The following is a 20,032-nucleotide window of genomic DNA, read 5'->3' as shown; positions in this document are numbered from 1 at the left end:
GAGATAAATGTGGGGAAAAAAAATATAATAATACAGGAATATAGGGGGGGGGGGAAACTATACTCTTTGGTTTTATTTCTTTGTATATTTATTTCTGTATGCATTTTAAATAATTAAATTGGAGGTGATATTCAGCACACAGTTAGACACCCTGTATTTCATTATGTATTTTGCTAAAAATAAAAAATATCTCTGACATGTTCTATTATTTGTATGTGTTTTCTTTATGTAAGTACCTATGAGTTTTTTTTATTTTGGATTGTAGAAGCAGTAAACATGTGAACAGGACTTTTATTTTGATCTGGTGATGTGACCTTATTGAGGTAAGCCGCGCTCCCGCGTGTTTCAGCTGAAGAAATGTTTGTTTTTAATCATTTAAAGTTTAAACACGATACAGCGCGGTCAGTCTACTTTTTGGTTTTTACAAGCGTTGTTGAGTCAATGGATTGTTACTGAATGTAACACTGTAATAGTTTAGCTGACAATAATGAACGTTATTGCGTGAGTAATGCACATCCACACGAGAAAACAGAAAAGGTGCGTCTCATTTCGCTGCTTATATTATGAATCAGATTAACGTAAACACAAATTCATTCACTGATGGAGAAACGGATCTTTTCAGAACGCCAGATCAATTGAATCAAGTGATTCACAAATGATTCACTGTTTTGAAGCGTTGGAATCACCGAACGCTGACGAGACCTGCTGCTCAAACACTGACTGTGAAACAACGAACGTGTGTAATGAACTTTCACAAACAATACCAATTTTCTAATTCTAAGTAATAAGTAATGTATTAAACGGAAGAACATTGAAGGAACATTCAGAATCAAACATGAAGATACTGAGGAACACACAGAAATGCTATTTATTAAAGAGGAGAGTGAAGGCACGAAGAGTGAAGAAGCATTCAGAGTCCACCATGAAGATACAGAGGAACAAACAGGTTGGTTTTCATTTAGTTTCACTAAAACTAGTTTGTTTTATCAATGTCACAGTTTTAACATAAGATAAATATAATAAATATCTGCTAGCACCTGAAGGAATGTATGTAGCCATGAATATGTGCCAATAACTGGTTTGTAGTTTTAATGAGCACAGGTTCTACTGAAAATGGCAAATACAAGATCTATCTAATATTAACCAGTTCTCCTGAGTCAAGCTTTTTCATAAGGAGTTTGATAATTGGCAGCTTATTTGGGACATTTCCTAAAAAAAGTGAAGCTACACATCACATGTCTTAAATGTATTGATGTCTGTTGCTTTGTGGAATTAACTTTTCTTGGTCTCTTTTTGGTTTAGGCCTGATGCCGCAGAAAAAGAAGAGTCAAAAACTGAATGAAATGGAAGACAAAGTTCAGCTTGAGAAACATCATTTCACTGGAGAAAATTTCAGTTGCTCACAGATTAAAAAGCCCACACCAAAAAAAAGTTCAAAAGACTGGAGCTAGAAGCCATTTAACCTGCCAACAGTGTGGAAAGAGTTTCACTAAAAAAGGAAGCCTTGAAGTCCATATGAGACTGCACACTCAATTCAATTCAATTCAAATTTATTTGTATAGAGCTTTTCACGATACAAGGAGTTTGATAAAAGCAGCTTTACACCAAATTGACATTTTTACTATATATGTAGTAGTAGCTTGATGTACATATGGTAGAGATGTCTGGTAAAGATCAATTAATGACGTAATCAAACAGACAAAGAACACTATAAATTTGTAGTAGAATTTGGTAGTGCTGTATGTTTTCAGGGTTGGCATCAGGGTTGGCATCATCTGAAGTCCTCTGAAAGGGTTGGCATCATCTTTTCTTAAGTGTTCTGGATCCACACTGGAGCTTGTGAATTTCTAGTTACCATGGGATGTCAATCCCATGGCAAAAACAGAGAACAAATAGGAACATAATTAGCGTAGCTGCTGTTCAAACTAAGAAAAGGAAGGTTTGTTAAACCAGAGCTAAAAGATTAAAATGAACACTGGAGAAAAGCCTTACACCTGCCCTCAGTGTGGAAAGAGTTTCACTGATAAAGTAAACCTTAAAAGGCACATTAGAGTTCATACTGGAGAAAAGCCCTACACCTGCCAAGAATGTGGAAAGTGTTTTACTTCAAAAGGAAGCTTTCAAGTCCATATGAGAATTCACGCTGGAGAAAAGCTCTACACATGCCCTCAGTGTGGAAAGAGTTTCATTCATAAAGAGAGCTTTAAAAGGCACATTAAAATACACACTGGAGAGGAACCTTACACCTGCAATCAGTGTGGAAATAGTTTCAGTCAAGCAGTACACCTTAAAAAGCACATGAGAATTCATACAGTAGAGCAGTCTTTCACATGCCCTCAGTGTGGAAGGGATTTCAGACGTAAAATATATTTTACTAACCACATTAAGACTCACTCAAGATCACTGTTTTCCATGTCATTAGTGTGGAAGGAGTTTCTCGGACAGGAAACACTGTAAGAATCATGTAATAACTTACATCAAAAGAAGATTTTCACATGCCATCCCTGAGAAAAAATTCAGATTGAAATAAAATTAACAGTCACATAAGCAATCACACTGAAGAGGAGACATTCATTTGTCTTGAAGAAATAGTTCAAAAGTTGAAGACATTCATTAGCTGCACTAATTACTCATTAGTCAAAGAGCAGTTTGATGCAGTTCAATCCAGTTCAGGTTCGATGTTTGCCCAGTATGTTATGCAAATTTAGATTGTTCCGAAAAGTGAAATATAGATAATCACAGCCATACCAAGGCACTGTTGGCACTTCAAAGGATGGAGGAATGAAGGAAGGTTTTCTTTTGCCGACCTCTCTTCTTCATCAGTCAGCAAGAAGACACTCTTATTCCTCTTGAAAGTGCAACCTCTTGAGGTGTCTGGCCAACCCATGCCATCTACAAACTCAAAGTTTAGGTTTTGTTTAGGGTTTTTGACCCTGATGGGACTGGGCCATTCTGGATGCTGTTCTGATTTGATTAATGATTAAGGTGTACGCATGGAATTTTAATGTAAACCTGCCATTAAATACTGTGATGTGTAATTATTTAACACACCAAGAGTTTTAGAAATAGGAGTAATTTTTACAATCATCTGTGCATTCATTCTAGAAGACAATTATGGTCAGTGTGATAAAAACACTTTTTCACACAGATGCACGTGTAAAGTCATGCAAATGTGAGACCCTGTTTGTGTTCTTTGTTGAAGAGTATGACAAGAAAAAATGCTGTATGAAATCAAGGCTACGTTCACACCACAGCTGAATGCGGGCTATGTCCACATTAATACGTTTTCATTTAAAAACACATATTTTTCTCTCCACTTTGGCCTTCTGGCCGTCATATATTATTAAATATGCATTTTTATTAGTGTGTTTGAGCATCTACAGCTTAATATGTTTTATAATCAATAGAAAACCTATAAATTTGATTTTAAAGTTGAACTGTTTGGTTAAGAAAGTTTGTGTTTAGATAGCTGTGTTAATTATTTTGAGAGCAAATACATTTCTTTAGGGAAAAGTGTCAAATCAACAGAAAAATTGTAATGGACCCTGTGGGTTTCTACTGGTAATTGGCCATCTTCTGTTGGTGGCTTGTTAAAATGGAATATATCCAAAAACACAAACTAGAAAAAACATTATAATGGCTTTAAGTGTTAAAAAGTGGATGGTCTGTAATGGTATTTGTAGTGGAAGCAATTAGAATTTCTGTGATGGTTTCTATTGCTTTTTTGTTTTTGTTTTTCAGCAGGGTTGTATGGTAATACACTCCCTTCTAGGAATAGAGAAGGCGCAAATTTTAGGTTACTGCACCAGTATAAAGAGCTAAAGTACAATTTTAGTACATTTTATTTCTGATTGTGTAAACAAAAAAGGCCTCTGAAAAGTTTAAAGCATGTCTTTAAAAAGGCTCTGTAGTTTATCATGAATTGAAAGCACTTAACAGTTGCTTAATGTTTCGATATAAAGCTCAGCGGTCTTGGCTTTCGGTAACTTTGCAGTTTATCCCTTTAATTCATCCTATGTAAAATTCTATGATTTTAGCCAACTTTTATTTTGCTCTAGCGATGTGACGTCATAAGGCTGCGCCACGCTCCTGCATCGGTGATTCGGCTAAAGGAAGGTATGTGCTTTAACCATTTATTTTAACCATTGAGTGTTTAAATCAACACAGCTTCTTTAGACAATTGTATGTAAAGCTGTTAATTAATTGTTAACCAATGCAACGCTGCAATGTTTAGCTAGAGACGTTAATGAAAGTTCCTCTGTGCGTGTAAACCGCTCCCGCACAACAGAAAAGTTGCGTCTCATTCAGCTCCCTATATAGTGAATCATTTTGTCTTAAACACGAATTTGGTCACTGGAAAGCAGTGTTGAGAGAAACGAATCTTTTCGAAACTCCGAGTCATCTGAATCAAATGCATCGTAAAATGATTCAGTGATTCGAAGCGTTCGAATCACCGCACGCTGACGACTCTTGCTGCTCAAAACAGCAAAGAAAAACAAACACAAACTTACATCGTTCACAAACCAACTCTAAGTGTTTTTGAACGTGGAATCTATTAAATATAACCTACAAATAAGTAAATACTAATTATAAATACTACATGTGTGTATAATTTGTGTTCTTTTATTAATGTGAGTGCTGCTTTTGGTTGTTTTTGTCTTACCAGGTCAGTTAAGTTCACTAACTCTCACTCTGACTGACTCCCTTACCAGTGCACTGACTACTAAACTAGGGAGCTGATTCAGATGCACCCTGAGATTTATTTTGTTTAATTTTTTGTTAATATTTCTCATGTTAAACAGGAAAAAGTGTCCAAACACACAGGGAAAACTCCTAGTGAAGCAACTGAGATCCACGTGACACGCTATTATAAAGATGGCGTTTATTAAAGAGGAGACTGAAGAGATGAAGATTGAAGAAACAATCGGAGTCAAAAGTGAAGATACTGAGGAACAAACAGGTTAGTTTTCATCCTCTCAGCTGAATTCACTCATTTGATCCTTTTTAAAACGCTCAGCTATACAGAATAGAGAAATGAAAATAATACAGAAGTAGTGTTAAACAATTATTTTTGTTACATTAAACCCTATATCTCCTTGTGATTAGAAAAAACTGAAAAACAGCATCCAAGAAAACTTTATTTTGCATTAAGCAGACTGTGACCACTGAGGTTGTAAACTTGATATTTGTTTTGTTTGTGTTTTTTCTACTTGTCCCCAAAAGTGCCACACTAACATACTTGAATGTAATAATGTCTGTACTTTCTGCACTGAAAGTTTCTGACACCAAGACAAATTTCTTGTGTGTGTAAACACACTTGGTAATAAATATCTTTCTGATTCTGAAGAAAGCAGTAAATGTTCATTACAAGAAGTAATAAATAAGTCATATGTCATAAACTACAGCCTGCATATAAAACTATAAGACATTTGTCTATTCTTCATTCAATACAGATTGTGTCAAAGCAGCTTTACAGTGTTAAAAAGAAAAAATAGTGCCAATGATGCAAGCAAAAGTCAGTTTATCGTTGATTGAGTGATGTCATTGTTCAGCCCAGTTTAGGTCTTTGCGATAATGTTGACAACATTGCCAAAAATTCTGTGTCTCCAACCGAGCAAACCAAAGGGGTATAAACCAAGTTAAATGGATGGGTCTAATCTAGATATAAACTGACAGAGTTTATCTGCCTCCTGAACAATGTTAGGTAGATTGTCGCAGGGTTTAGGAGCTAAACACGAAAATGATCTGTCGCCCGCAGTTGGTTTTCATATTCTATGTATTATCAACTGTTCAGAGTTTTGAGTTTGCAGTGGATGTGAAGGACTATAATGCGACAAGAGCTTGCTCCAGTACTAAGGAGCTAACCCATTCAGGGCTTTATAGGTACACTCTTAAAAATAAAGGTGCTTACAAAGTCCTTCACAGTAATGCCAGAGAAGAACTATTTTTGGTTCCACACAGAACCATTCAGTCAAAGGTTCTTTAAAGAACCATCTCGTTTTTACCTTTTTATAATCCGAAGAACCTTTAGTGAAACAGAAAGGTTCTTCAGATGTTAAAGGTTCTTTATGGAACCATTTAGACAAAAAAGGTTCTTCTATGGCATTGTGAAGCTCCTTTTATTTTTAAGAGTGTAATTAGCGAGATTTCAACATGTATACAATGTTTACAGACAGAAACGGCTAATATGGTCATACTTCCTGGTTCTAGCTGCTGCATGTTGGACCAGCTGGAGTTTGTTTATTAAACATGAAGAGCATCCACCCAACAAAGGATTATAATGATCTAAACTTGAGGTCATTAATGCATGATTTACGTTTCTGCATTTGACATTAAGAGCATTAAGCATAATTTACAAATATTTTTGGGTTGAAAAAATTTTTTCGTTTTACAAATGGTAGAAACATGGCTTTCAAAGGAAAGAGTAATATCAAATAGCACACCTAGATTCCTAACTGATGACAAAGAATTGACAGAGCCAACATCAAGTGTTAGACACTGTTCTAGGTTATCCTCCTGAGACCCTACATCCTCAAATGAGGACATTATATTTTAGTGAATTTCTCTGAGACTGTACATGCCACAGTTTTGTACAGAGCACATTCAGGGCTTTTCAGAGATACTAAATGGTTGGATGTTTCACCATAACCACTCCCTGTGCTTGGTCTTCAAAGATGTCTAATATTAATTTACTGACGCTCTCATGGAAGTGTGTTAATATTGTCATTATCATTTAAATCTGACTAATTTTTAAGATGTGTCATAAATCAGCATCTCAGGAAAATATTATGGGGTTTCAAATCAAAATATGACTTTCTGTTACAAAACAGGACGTTCATTTTTTATACACATCCTCATATGAGGACACCGGGAATAAAAGCATGTTTATTATGCATTTTTGGAGACAAAACAAATGAATTGGGAAAGAAATTAGATTTCAATATAACCATGACATTATATATTATCATGAAAATCTTGTCAATTAATATTCCCTTTATTATACTTCTTTTTTCATTACGTGTTACACCAAAACATAACACTAACATGTTTTCTGATGATATCTACCAAGGGTAACATGTAAAGTGTGAAAAGCAGTGGCAGAGAAAAAAACGAACAGAAAACTAGCAGGTTTATGAATTAGTGCTGTCAAAATTAGCATGTTAATGCACGTGATACATTTTTTCAGTTTAACGCATTAAAATTATGGGGGCTAAAGTTGACCACCCCACTGACAACTGCTGCTTCTGTCTCTTTGTTTTTCTTGGCAATAAAAGTGCATTTGTTTAGTAACAGAACGACCACATCAAACGGGAGGCTTTTCACCTGTTGGTTTGGCATGCTGATTAACTTTTGTAGCTTGAATAAAGATTAACCTATATTAAATTTATCCATATACTTTGTGACGGTTGTGTGTTTTAAGTTCACTACACTGCAAAAAAGGCTTATCTTTTCCTAGTATTTTTGCTTCAAGTCAAAATATCTAAAAAAAATAAATAATTCTTAAATTAAAATGCATTTACTATATAAGCAAAATCACATAAGATATTTAGTCTTAAAACAAGTAAAATAATCTGCCACTGGGGTAAGTAAAATATTTTTAAATTTAAGTTATTTACCTTCCCTACTGCCAGATAATTTTACTTAATTTAAGCAAACTGCACCTGAAAACAAGACTAAATATATTATGTAATTTTGATTATCTAGTAAATGCATCTTAATTTAAGAATTTTTAGATATTCTGACTAGAAACAAGACAAAAATATGAAGTAAGATAAGTTTTCTTGCACTGTATTTTCCAAATTTTATTAATGAAAGCATGTAATGGCTTTCAATTATATTGTAATGCTGAATGGCTGTAATCAATGGCTAAAATTGAGGGGAAAATGTAATTAATAGAGACAGATCAGTAGCAGTATTAATATCAGTGTTGGCCTTTATTAATAATAGGCTACTTGGAAAAAAGCTGCCAGTAAACCAAATATTTTAAATGCCCAATCTTTATGTTGTTTCTACATTCATTTGGAAATTCAGTGTGAAGTTATGACCGTATAAACGTTTTATGATGTTACTGATAACTTAAAATTTGCAATTAGTTATTTTTAGTTTATTTGCTTTGTGCCATTAACTGGTTTTAACTTGTATTTTTTTATTTCATCTTAGATCTGATGGCGCTGAAAGAGGAGAGTCAGGAACTGAATGAAACACAAGAGAAAGCTCAAAATGAGAAACATCGTTTCAAAACTGAAGAAAAATCAATTCGCTGTTCAAACACTGAAGAGAGTTTTTTACGGAAAAAAGCTCAAAAACCACAATCTACAAACCTTAATCCCCGCTTGAGAATTTATACTAGAAAGAGCCTTTTCACCTGCCAAGAATGTGGAGAAATTTTCAGTCAAAAAAGAAGCTTTAAAGTCCACATGAAAATTCACATTGAAAAGAAGCCGTTAATATGCCCTCAGTGTGGAAAGTGTTTTACACAGAAAAAAAACCTTAATGCCCACATGAGAATTCACACTGGAGAGAGACCTTACATCTGCCAACTGTGTGGGAAGAGTTTCTCAGTAAATGGAAATCTTAAAAATCACATGAGAATTCACACGGGAGAGAGACCGTTCACATGTGATCATTGTGGAAAGGGTTTTAAACAGAAAAGTCTCCTTACTACCCACATGAGAAGTCACACTGGAGAGAGACCCTACATCTGTAATCAATGTGGAAAGAGTTTCAAACATAAAGTAAGCTTTAATAGTCACATTAAGATTCATTCCAGAGAGAGTAGTTTTATATGTCATCAGTGCGAAATGTGTTTCACAGAGAGGGAAGTCCTTAAGAATCATGTGAAAATTCACATCGGAGAAAAGCCTTTCATGTGCCATCACTGTGGAAAGAGTTTCACAAACAATGCAGACCTTGAGGATCACGTGACAGTTCACACTGAAGAGAAACTTTACATCTGTAACTATTGTGGAAAAAGTCTCAGACATAGAGAAAGTCTTAATTATCACGTAAAGATTCACTATAGAGAGCAGAGTTTTAAATGTCATCAGTGTGAAATGTGTTTCATAGAGATGGAAGTCCTTAAAAATCATGTGAAAATTCACTTTGGGGAAAAGCGTTTCATGTGCCATCACTGTGGAAAGAGTTTCACAAACAATGCAAATCTTGAGGTCCACATGAGAATTCACACTGGAGAGAAGCCTTTCACGTGCAATCAGTGTGGAAAGAGTTTCGGGGTTAAAGGAAACTTAAAGACTCACATGAGGATTCACACTGGAGAGAAGCCGTTCGCATGTCTTCAGTGTAAAATGAGTTTCACATATACCACAGATCTGAAACGTCATTTGCAAACTCATACTGTAAAGAAATAGCCATTTTCCTCAGTGTGACAAGTGTTTTAGAAAAAAGTCTGGAGGAAGACTAGAGAGGCACAGAATCCAATCTGCTTGAAGTCCAGTGTGAAGTTTCTAAAGTCAGTGATGATTTGGGCTGCCGTGACATCTGCAGGTGTTGGGCTACTGTGTTTTATCAAGTGCAAAGTCAATGCAGGCGTCTACCAGCAGGACTTTAGCAGCTACCCACAGTGCAAAAAAGAAAAAAATCTGAAGGTTCAATAGTGCCTCAGCAGTGCCACAAGCTGATCACTTCCATGCCACACCTCACTGATGCTGTAATTTATGCTAGGAGCAAGTAATTTGCTGTAATTTGTGCTACCGTCCAAATATTGAGTGCATAAATGAACATACTTTAAAAAACATGAATCAGGCTTTTTTTTTTATTGATCTTAGGAAATATTGTAATTAATCTTTACATGAAAATTCACACGAGAGAAAAACCTTATACCTGCAAACTGTGTGGAAGGAGTTTCTCAAGAGACAGAAGCCTCACGGATCACATGAGGATTCACACTGGAGAGAGACCTTACAAGTGTCTTCACTGTGAGAAGAGTTTCAGACATCAAACTAGAATGAAATGTCATTTGCTAACTCATTCTGGAAGGAAACTGCCGTTTTCCTCAGAGTGACAGATTTAGATAAAGCAGCAGTTTCTACAATCATCAGTGCATTTATCCTTGAGGACAATTCAATTTTGGTCAGAGAATGAAAATTTGTTTTGCCATCACACTTAAAAGGTTACTCCACCCCAAAATGAAACATTGAAAATAGTTCAGCTGTGCATATAAAACTATGATTGTATGTTACAAAACATGAGAAAAATAAAGACTGGAAATATTAAAAACATATATAACCTCACATTTACCATGTGTCTCTAACTGTTGTCAACGGCTAAGTGATTAGACAAATTAGCACTTTCATTTTGATGTTACTGTGATATACAGTATTAAAAATGCAGTGTCTCTTATACTTCCATGTATAACCATGCAGAGATTTCAGCTTCATATCCATTACATTGTTCAACTGTTGAATACAGGAACTAATTCTTGTTCCAAAAAGACAACATTTTGTGGTGTACGTAAATGATCCCCATGGCAGGAAGCAGTGGTTGGCTGCTTTCGTTACTAGTGAGTAGATGTCACATTCACCTGAGATGTTCAAACACAGCTGGCATGTGTCTGCTCCTGTGAATAAACATAAAACATACAAAGCAGGAGAGCAGTGTGTAATATTAGGTTTTAAAAGGGGTCGTCGAATGCAAAACTCACTTTTACATGTTGTTTGAACATAAATGTGTGTTGGCAGTGTGTGTACACAACCACTCCATTATGATAAAAATCTACCCAGTGGAATTTTGGTAACCTTTATAAGAAATATGCCCTTTTTCAAATCAAGCCATTCTCAGCTTCTCCGGCATGTCCAGGAGACACTAACAGATCAACTCCTGAATCTTTCATCCAGAAAGACTAACAGCTACACCGTAGGTGAGGTAACAACAGATACCAAGTCCAAGTCTCTAGCTTTTGAGGTAGCAACAGATTCCACCACGTTCTGACCTTCCAGTCTGCGAGGAAAGAGATACTCAACAGAGTCCTTGTCCAGCAAGACAACAAAAGATGCAGCACATCCTGAGTTTTCATCCTAGAGAGACGAAGCGGATTGACCAAATTCTGAGTCTCTAGCCTAGAGAGGCATTAGACACACAGACATCTGCAACAAGGTTAAGCTTCAGCAGGCAAACCTTCACTTAAGGTCCGTTTGCTTGCATGTTCCAAGCTAAGGACCTTCTGTACCTACTTCAGGGCCATCTGTGTGTTCCAGATCTTAGGACCCTTTGGTGCTCCAGAAGATCAGCATCCTCCAGTGCTTTATCTTCAAGGCTGTCGAAACAGATTCCTGTTCCTTTTTCCACTGCATTGCTACCAGCACAACCAGTGGATGGAGTCACCGCCACCGGACTGCTCACTTGACTACAGAGAACATAAATATCACTTCCAAACCTCTTCCAGAGACAATTGTTGTATATTATCAGTATATGATTTTCTTATATGATTTTCTCTATTTACAATAGATATGATATAGCTGATTGTAGTTGATAATTAATTGCTCATTTATTTGTTTGATGCATAATAAGGTTCTTTACCTTATTTGTTTCAGAGTAGCAACAGTTTATCTTTCCAGATAATGTACAGTAGCTCTGACATAGCAACACCCAACATAATCATTTGCATTTTATGCATCTTATGCACTTTATCCCTTTTTCATTCATGGTATTCATTTAGTAGTTGTTGATTACTTTTTTAACACTTGTGTCTTCCTTGAGAGAGGTTCTACAGTTAGAGATCCCACCAATCTTATGTGATGTACTCATAACCACACATTAAGTGACACATGATCCAAGGATCATAACGTCATCTGTGACATGAGTACCCATCACTACCCTATTTTGCCTCCCTAGGTTGGCAAAAGCAAAATTCAGTACACTAGAAATGCAGGCTCTTCTGTTTGTTTTTAAGGCCTGACTGATTGTATTGCATTAGACATTAGATGGTGGATTAAAATATGAATTTGGAAAGAGGGGGAGACCTCTTTTATCTGGCAGGAAAGATGGGGGATATGTAATTATTCAGGCCCTGTGCTACCATGGTCAAGGCACAGAAACGTAGAGAATTTTTTTCTGCATCGAATGCATGTTCTGCATGCGTTGTGGTACTCTGGAAGAGGAGAAATCATTTAATAAAGTCGTTATTTTAGTTTTCATTGTGTGCAAAAATATTCTCATAGCTTCTTAAAATTTCCATTGAACCACTGATGTCACATTGACTATTTTAACGATGTTTTAAGCATGGTAGGACCCCTGATGTCTATGGAGGATCAGAGAGCTCTCGGATTTAAAAAAAATCTTAATTTGTGTTCCGAAAATGAACAAAGGTCTGGGTCTCAGGTTTGGGGTGAGTAATTAATGACATAATTTCCATTTTTGGGTGAACGATTCTTTTAGCAAAAAGGAAACTTACTTGGCCATTTATTGTAGATTATTGTAATAACACCACAGTAACCGAAAATTAATAATGATTTTGTTACAAAAAACATAGTTTAACCATGGTTTTTGTAGTAAAACTGTAGTTACACAAATTCTAATCAAAATGTCAACAAATGAACAAATAAATGGTTTTACTATAATTAAAACATGGTTAATTTATAGGGATGTCCTAATCAGGTTTTTTGTGCCCCTGATCTGTTCTGAGACATTAAATATTGAACTCCTTGTTCAATCTCTTGTTCTGTCCAGGCTGGACTACTATAATGCTTTCTTGACAGGTCTTCCAGCCAGTTCTATCATACATTTACAATTAATCCAGAACATGGCTGCAAAAGTAATTGTTAATGAGCCGAAAAGAACGTACATTACACCTCTGTTGATCAATTTGCACTGGCTAGCAAAAGCTGCTCGCATAAAACTCAAGGCATTAATGTTTGCCTACAAAACCACCACTTGTAATCACTGTAAACAAGTTATGAATATAGGACTGCAGATATAAATATTTTTATTATTTATAATTGTATATGTACAATATGCAACATATGGTTAGAAAGCATGAGGTCACAGTGTCTTATAACTTATAAAGAGCTGAAAAAAACGCAATTGGTCACGAATGTGGACAATCAGGTTTAGTCCACATTCAGTGGCGTGAACGTAGCTTTAATTTCACACAGGTACGTATTTTCTGGTGCCATTTGAAACAGCTGAGCCATTTAAAACGCTTTCCACACATAAAACACAGATATCGTCTCACATCTGCATGACTTTTCAGATGTATCTGTAAGTGTAATGGCAAACGAAATGTTTTATTACACTGATCACAATTAAACTGCTTTCCTCCACAGCGAATGTGTGGATTTTTCAAAGTGCTCCTTTTTCTAAGTCTTTTTCTACTCGCAGAGCACTGCCGTTTCTTTCCAAAATGTATTTGCAAATGACGTTTCAGGTCTCTTTTATATGTGAAGCTCTTTTTACACTGAAGACACGTGAAAGGTTTCTCTCCAGTATGAAGCCTTGTGTGAATCTGAAGGGTTACATTCTGATTAAAACTCTTTCCACAATGAGTGCAGGTGAAAGGTTTCTCTCCAGTGTGAATTCTCATGTGAACCTCAAGGGCTCCGTTAAATCTGAAAGTCTTTCCACACTCGTGGCACGTGAAAGACGTCTTTCGAGAATGACTTTTTTTCATGCCAGGTAAGGCGTCTCTTGTCTGGGAATCCCTGTCCACACTGATGACAGTTAAAACAGTTCTCTCTTGAATGAAGCCTCATGTGGCTAGTAAGGTTTGTTTCACGTGTAAAACATTTTCCACACTGAGGACACACGAAAGGCTTCTCTCCTGTGTGAGTTTTCATGTGAACCTTAAGATTTCCATTTTGTGCGAAGCTCTTCCCACACAGTTTGCAGGTGAAGGGTTTCTCTCCTGTGTGATTTCTCATGTGGGCATCAAGGGTTGATTTACTTGAGAAACTCCTCTCACACAGTTTGCAGGTGTAAGGACTCTCTCCAGTGTGAGTTTTCATGTGTATATCAAGGGTTGTTTTATGTCTGAAACACTTTCCACACTGATCACATGGAAACGGCTTCTCTCCAGTGTGAACAACCATGTGAACCTTAAGAGATCCTTTGCGTGCGAAGCTCTTTCCACACAGTTTGCAGGTAAAAGGCTTCTCTCCAGTGTGAACTCTCATGTGGGTATCAAAGTGTGCTTTATATAGGAAGCCCTTCCCACACAGATTGCAAGTAAAAGGATTCTCTCCAGCGTGAAGTCTCATATGTGTCTTGAGGCTTCCTTTACAACTGACACTCTCTCCACACCGATGACATGTAAAACCGTTCACTCCTGAATGTTCTCTCTTCCTGTGGTAATCAAAGGATACTTTATGTCTGAAACTCTTTCCACACTGATCACATGTGAATGGCTTCTCTCCAGTGTGACATTTCATGTGGGATTCAAGGCTTTGTTTATGTGCTAAACATTTTCCACACTGTTGACAAATGAAGGGCTTCATTCCAGTGTGACTATTCATGTGGCGTTTAAGATTTTCTTTACGTGAGAATCTCTTTTCACACAGTTGGCATTTGAAGGGCTTCTCTCCACTGTGAACTTTCATGTGCATTTGAAGGTTATATTTTTGCTTGAGACACTTTCCACACTGATTACAGGTGAAGTCACTGTTGGATTCGGTCTTCTGAACTTTTTTTTGTGAAGTTGTTTCGGACTGTATGGATGTTTCCACAGATAAGCAAACACGTCTCTCATATTGATCTGTCTCTTCTATCTTTGTCAGTTCTTCTTCTTTCAGCGCCATCAGGTCTAAAGTGAAAAAAGACAAATACAAGTTAGTGGCACTTAAATGACTTAACGCAGAAAAAAATTATGTGGAATAAAATAATTTTTAATAAAAACTGCTAAGGTCGTTGACGCCGATAGCCTACTGACTAACCAACATAAGGCGCAACTGTTCGCGCTGACCCAAGTTCGAATCCCATCTCAAAGTCCTTTGCCAATCCTGCTCCTCTCGCTCTGCCCAGTACATTCCTCTCATTTCTCTACTGTGCTGTCCATTAAAGGCACAAAAGCCCCCCAAAATATAACAACAGAACTGCTAAGATCAGTATCATGGGCGACATTAGGGGGGGCTAGGGGGGGCTAGGGGGGGCAAGGGGGGGCAGTGGCCCCCCCAGATGGTTAGTCATCCCCGTTGTCAGCCACACTGCAATTGGAGCGGTTTGCCATGCCCAGGCCCGGTTGTACGGAGGTACTAGACGGTGCTAAGTACCTTCAGACGAAAGCAAAATCAACTGAATATCTGGCAAAATAGCCAGACTCAATGTGTAGTTTAGAAAGCTTCATTGATTATAACAGAACTTGTGAGATCGCGATGAACTGAAATGAGTGACGCTTTTATTCATGATAATAAAGTGAGCAAACTTTGCGCACTTTCTAGGCTATAATCAGAATTTGTATGAAACGTTCTTTTTATACGGTGCAATGTTTCGGAAAGACATCTGCATATTTATACTGGATTCGTTCTTCGCCCGGCCCTTGTCCTACAGCTTATCAGAATTCTCGGCCCGAGTCCGACCCCGTCTTTTTTCCCTCTTCTTCAAAAACAGCTTATACTACTGTTTCAGCTATTAAAATAGTCCAGTTTTGTATGCAATGGCAAAGTGATTATATTTCGTTTATCAAGTTAATTTAAACGTTTTGAAGCATTTTGTTCGTTTTTTGTTTGTTTGTTCGTTAAATATAAGTTTTCGTTTTTTTAAAGTAACGACAAAGCGGCCAGCGGAAGACTGATCATAGTCTGTTTGATCAATTTTGCCTTCTCAAATCATCACGACTTGCCTAAAATAAAATATCTACAGTTATAAAACAGTTTAAGTATAAATCAATGTTAGTTTAAACGTTAAACCTAGATAAATTTGTGCTATTAGGCGCATATTCCAATCATTTGTGTGGAGAGTGGAAGCTAAAGCCGCTTTGCAGAACATGGAGGCGCCAGCGCGATCACTTGTTTTTTTTTTTTTTTTTTTTTCAGTGGAAACCATTTTAAATATTCCGTCATTTTTGCTGATAAAAGTAAGAATAATACATCATTCCAAACTGTAAAAGGTCTACTTTTATTTGCGTGCACTCACAATATCAACAAAACGTTGCAAATGGTCCTTCTAACATAAAGAAAACAAACATGATGCGCTGTCTGTAGTCTCAACAGGAGCGCTTCACAAAAATGAACCGAAACTCAGCGAATACATAACTCACAGACATGATGCATATATCTATAAAAAGCTTTAAATTATAACTTAACGAAATGAAGCAAATCGAAAACAAAAACTATTTCATAATGAAATCTTTAAGGATGCATTTCTCTCTAAAGGCGCATCCAAAGAGGAGATGGTGAGTCGGCAACTTCGGCAACTTCATCCTTGCCACACTGACTCAGAAAACACTAGTTTATTAATGAATAATGTAAAAATCTCCTTACTATTTCCCCCCGACACATTCATGGTAATAACTTTTGCCGGTGCTTTGGGGCAAGCTTTAGCCTATTGTGCGCGCTTGAACGCGGAACTGTTCCAGCTGCGCTGAAGGCGCGCTCGCTGCTGCTGCTGACGGAGACACTAAACGCCTACCGAGCCGATCTCGAAAGTGAAAGCAAAAGTGAAGTCTCGTGTTGTTTCCACCGGATTTTTTTCATCGCCATATTTGGTGGATGTCTAAAATACAAAAATAAGAAGAAGCCTAAAACAGGCCCGAAGCCCGTCCCGCGTCTGAACTATTACGTGAAAATTGGCCCGAAGCCCGGGGCGTAAAAAAGTCGGGGCCTGTCGGGCTCGGGCTGCAATGCAGGGTTCTACCGGGACATATCAACCAGTAGCCTAATTTCATTGCCAGTAACGGACGGTAAAGTTCAGGAATGAATAGTATGTGATTTATGACAAAATAGTCCCACAACTGATCGTTCATTTTTTTCTTAACGTGCTTCACCTTTAGTAACAACGAATCAAAACGGATATACTTCACGGGACACGGTAAAAAGACACGGAAAATCAGAAAAGCAGCGTGCATATTTGGTTAAAAATGAAAGGCTGTCAACTGACATTTAAAACGGGAAGCTTTGCCAGATTCAAGAGTCAAAAATACGTCCACAGTTTTAGTAAACGTTGACAACCTCTTGAAGTTGTTCTTGACTGCGCTTTGGTGCGTTGCAATGTGGTAGGGGATTGTTTTGATGCTTACCCGAATTTTTTTTTCTTGCCCCCCCTGACTCAAGAGTCAAATGTCGCTCATGATCAGTATTGTGATTACTCTTAAGAAAGTATCTGTTTTATTGGCAACAGAACAAACCACTGTTGTTGGGAATTAACTGCGAGATTGCCAACCAAGAAAAACTCCATTTCTGAATAAGAGACACCTCCAAACTAAACTGACATTTGAAGGACAACCTGGAGAAAAATGATACAGACTAGAAACATGTCCTTTGGTCAGATGAGACTAAACTAGAGTTCTTTGGCCACAGAGATGTTGCTTATGTTTGGAGAAAGAACGGAGAGGCGCTCAACCCAAAGAATACTGTTCCCACAGTGAAACATGGCAGTATAATGCTGTGGGGATGTTTCAGTGCATTTAGAACTGGGAATCTTGTCCCAGTTGGGAAAAAACTTGGTTTGGGTTGACATTTTGTCTTCCAGCATGATAACAACTCAAAGCATCTCTCGTTTGTGAAGAACTACCTCCAAATGAGCAAAGTGAACATGGCCTGCACAAAGCTCAGTCTTCAATCCAATAGAAAATCTCTGGGGCTCACTGAAGGCCAGAGTCCAGGCCAGGAGACCAACAAATTTGGAGGAGCCTGAGAGATTTGCAAAGGACAAATGGGCTGTGATTCCTCAGGATACATGTTTAAAAACTTGTTGAGAACTACAAAATAAATAAATAAATAAACAATAAAGGCTTTTCTCACGCAAAAGGGATACACCACTGACTACTAACATCAGAGGGCTAATTCTGACCTGTAGACTTTTTTTTTTTTTAATTTTTGTTGAAAATGTTGTTTCTATTTGTATTACAAACACTCCAAGCTTCCTAAATAAACTATAATCTTTAGAAATGCAGTATTTAAACAATCTTCTCTCTGTTAAACAGCACTGCTTTAAACTATTTTAATGCACAAGAATGAAAACCAACCTGTTTGTTCTTCTGTATCTTCATGTTTCACTTCAAATGCTTCTTCAATCCTCACGTCTTCACTCTCCTCTTTAATAAATGCCATCTTTATTACTGTGTGTCACATGGATCTTAGTTGCTTCATCAGGAGTTTTTCAGTGTGTTTGGACACTTTGTCCTGTTTAAAATGAGAACAATTAATAGAAAGATATCCAAGTGAATCAGTCAGAGTGATAGTTTATTTTATATCAGTGAAAATTATCAGAAAAATCTAACTTTATAGATAAAATATAAAGCCAGGGTTGAGCATAGTGTGAAAAGCATATCATAAACATGTGGTACAGTACAAATATTATGAGTGTCCCTATTATGTCCCTTAATTTCCAATAAAGAATCACGTTGTCCCTCATTTTCCTTTTCTGAAATTGGCAACCCTAATTATGTTGTTGTTATCTGCTTCGTACTTATATTTAATAGACTGTATTTACACGAAAAAATGCTGCTGGTTTGTAAAAGTTGTCATTGCACGTTTGTGTTAGTTGTATTTGCGCTTCGAATCACTGAATCATTTTGCGAAGCAATTGATTCATTTAACTCGGAGTTTCACAGAGCTCCGTTTCTTTCAACAATACTTGCTAGTGACCAAACTGGTCTTTACTCGAAATTGATTCACTATATAGAGCGATATAAAAGGCAGCTTTTCTGTCCGAGTGCTGTTTACTCATAAAAACCACGTTTATTAATTTAATATAAAGTGTCACGATGTTTCATTCATCAGTAATTAAGTTATTTTATGTTGCGTTTAAAACTATGAAATTTAAACGGGTTGCATTGATTTACACACTTAATGCTTAAAAACACAAACCTTTCTTCAGCCGAAACAGCTGCCGGAGACCGGCGCAGCCTTATGACGTCATATCATGAGACCAAAATAAAAGTCTTGTCCTCACGCTGCTGTCTAAAATATAAAAATGCTATAAAAAATTAAATGCCAAAGTAGTTCAGAGTTGATTTCTTGGTGATATACATATTTAAATACATGTTGTCCAATGGTGTGTTGAAAATTAGGAACTACAAATGAGTGTGATTTTCTGTCTAAAAGATGTGTGGAAACCATTATACTAGTATTAAAATGCAAACAGTGAATTTAAAAACATAATTTCGGTTTTATTTAAATGGTTTTTACACAGAAACAAACACACATATTCTACCATTTAAATGTTTATTTATTGTAATATGACACACACATGCTGTACACTGGCTATGTAGAAAAGTCATACACACATATACATGATGTATAAGATTAGTAATAATAAGGAGTAATAATAGGAAGGTGACACACCAATTTTTTTAAGAAACTGAAATTAAAGTTTTAATTTAGCTGAAAACAAAAACTGAAAATAAATGAAACAATTATTAATCGACACTCAAAAACAAAGCTGGCACTTCAGCAAAAGGGTCAAAACTATGTTTATTGTTTTAAATTTAGTTAGAAAATTGACCCAATTTTGTTCATGCATCAACAGCACAAACTTAAAGATCTTGGTTCATCAAAATAAGAATTAATTAAAAGCTACATAAATCTATTACATTTGTACATTGTAAGGTGATCTCAGATTCCTCAGGTAGATTTGTTATCATTACTGGGCAAATCTGCAATGTCAATACTGTTTTAGCTAATGTATATGCCACTAACTGGGACGACTAATCTATTTTCATATGTTTCTTTTCAACACTTCCAGACTTATACTCCCACGTCCCATGTTTACCACGTTCACCACGTTCATCATACTTTCACATGTATTGATTATTTGATGGACAACAGACTTCTGGAGTGATGAGGAGACAGTATTATTCTTAGAAAGTCTGTTCAAGACCAATTGGACAGCACAGTTAGAAAGCAGAGTATTTAAGGAACTGACT

General features: G+C 36.7%; 4 protein-coding genes across 10 annotated transcripts in view; 2 read left to right on the top strand and 2 right to left on the bottom strand.

Annotated features, from left to right (window-relative positions):
• Nucleotides 1-20,032, top strand: part of LOC127164208 (gastrula zinc finger protein XlCGF8.2DB) — a 196,520-nt gene that overhangs the window by 11,471 nt on the left and 165,017 nt on the right. The window lies entirely within an intron of this gene.
• LOC127164203 (gastrula zinc finger protein XlCGF7.1) overlaps nucleotides 1-20,032 on the bottom strand; it is a 240,762-nt gene that overhangs the window by 98,121 nt on the left and 122,609 nt on the right. The window lies entirely within an intron of this gene.
• Nucleotides 1-20,032, top strand: part of LOC127164192 (gastrula zinc finger protein XlCGF8.2DB) — a 103,765-nt gene that overhangs the window by 74,219 nt on the left and 9,514 nt on the right. Inside the window, exons 1-3 of one of the 6 annotated variants that reach the window (XM_051107974.1) lie at nucleotides 4,080-4,116; nucleotides 4,803-4,960; nucleotides 8,161-10,289. The exons of 2 other annotated variants lie outside the window; for them this stretch is intronic. In XM_051107974.1, the coding sequence (XP_050963931.1) occupies nucleotides 4,876-4,960; nucleotides 8,161-9,368 (1,293 nt within the window). In that variant the 5' untranslated portion in view covers nucleotides 4,080-4,116; nucleotides 4,803-4,875 and the 3' untranslated portion in view covers nucleotides 9,369-10,289. Of the gene's footprint in view, nucleotides 1-320; nucleotides 947-4,079; nucleotides 4,117-4,802; nucleotides 4,961-8,160; nucleotides 10,290-20,032 lie in introns of those variants that run through there. 3 more of the 6 variants (XM_051107975.1, XM_051107980.1, XM_051107979.1) reach the window with 3 other exon arrangements.
• On the bottom strand, nucleotides 12,937-19,014 carry LOC127164195 (gastrula zinc finger protein XlCGF57.1-like). 2 transcript variants are annotated; one of them, XM_051107981.1, is made up of 3 exons: nucleotides 18,975-19,014; nucleotides 18,131-18,287; nucleotides 12,937-14,752 (listed from the first exon to the last, which is right to left on the bottom strand). In XM_051107981.1, the coding sequence occupies exons 2-3, from the start codon at nucleotides 18,213-18,215 to the stop codon at nucleotides 13,557-13,559; spliced, it is 1,281 nt and encodes a 426-aa protein (XP_050963938.1). In that variant the 5' UTR covers nucleotides 18,216-18,287; nucleotides 18,975-19,014; the 3' UTR covers nucleotides 12,937-13,556. The 2 variants fall into 2 exon arrangements, with proteins under 2 accessions (XP_050963938.1, XP_050963940.1); XM_051107983.1 differs by lacking the exons at nucleotides 18,131-18,287; nucleotides 18,975-19,014 and adding an exon at nucleotides 17,677-17,796.

Source organism: Labeo rohita, chromosome 4 (assembly GCF_022985175.1).
Source record: "Labeo rohita strain BAU-BD-2019 chromosome 4, IGBB_LRoh.1.0, whole genome shotgun sequence".
NCBI classification, from domain to species: Eukaryota; Metazoa; Chordata; class Actinopteri; order Cypriniformes; family Cyprinidae; genus Labeo; species Labeo rohita.
Note: the sequence above shows the minus strand (reverse complement) of the source record. Positions and strands in the feature narration are given on the sequence as shown.

Coding starts and splice junctions, on each gene's coding strand:
- LOC127164195 (XM_051107981.1), bottom strand. CDS start 18,215: ATGGCATTTATTAAAGAGGAGAGTGAAGACGTGAGGATTGAAGAAGCA. Junction 14,753..18,130: donor AGATACAGAAGAACAAACAG/GTTGGTTTTCAT, acceptor TTTTCACTTTAG/ACCTGATGGCGCTGAAAGAA.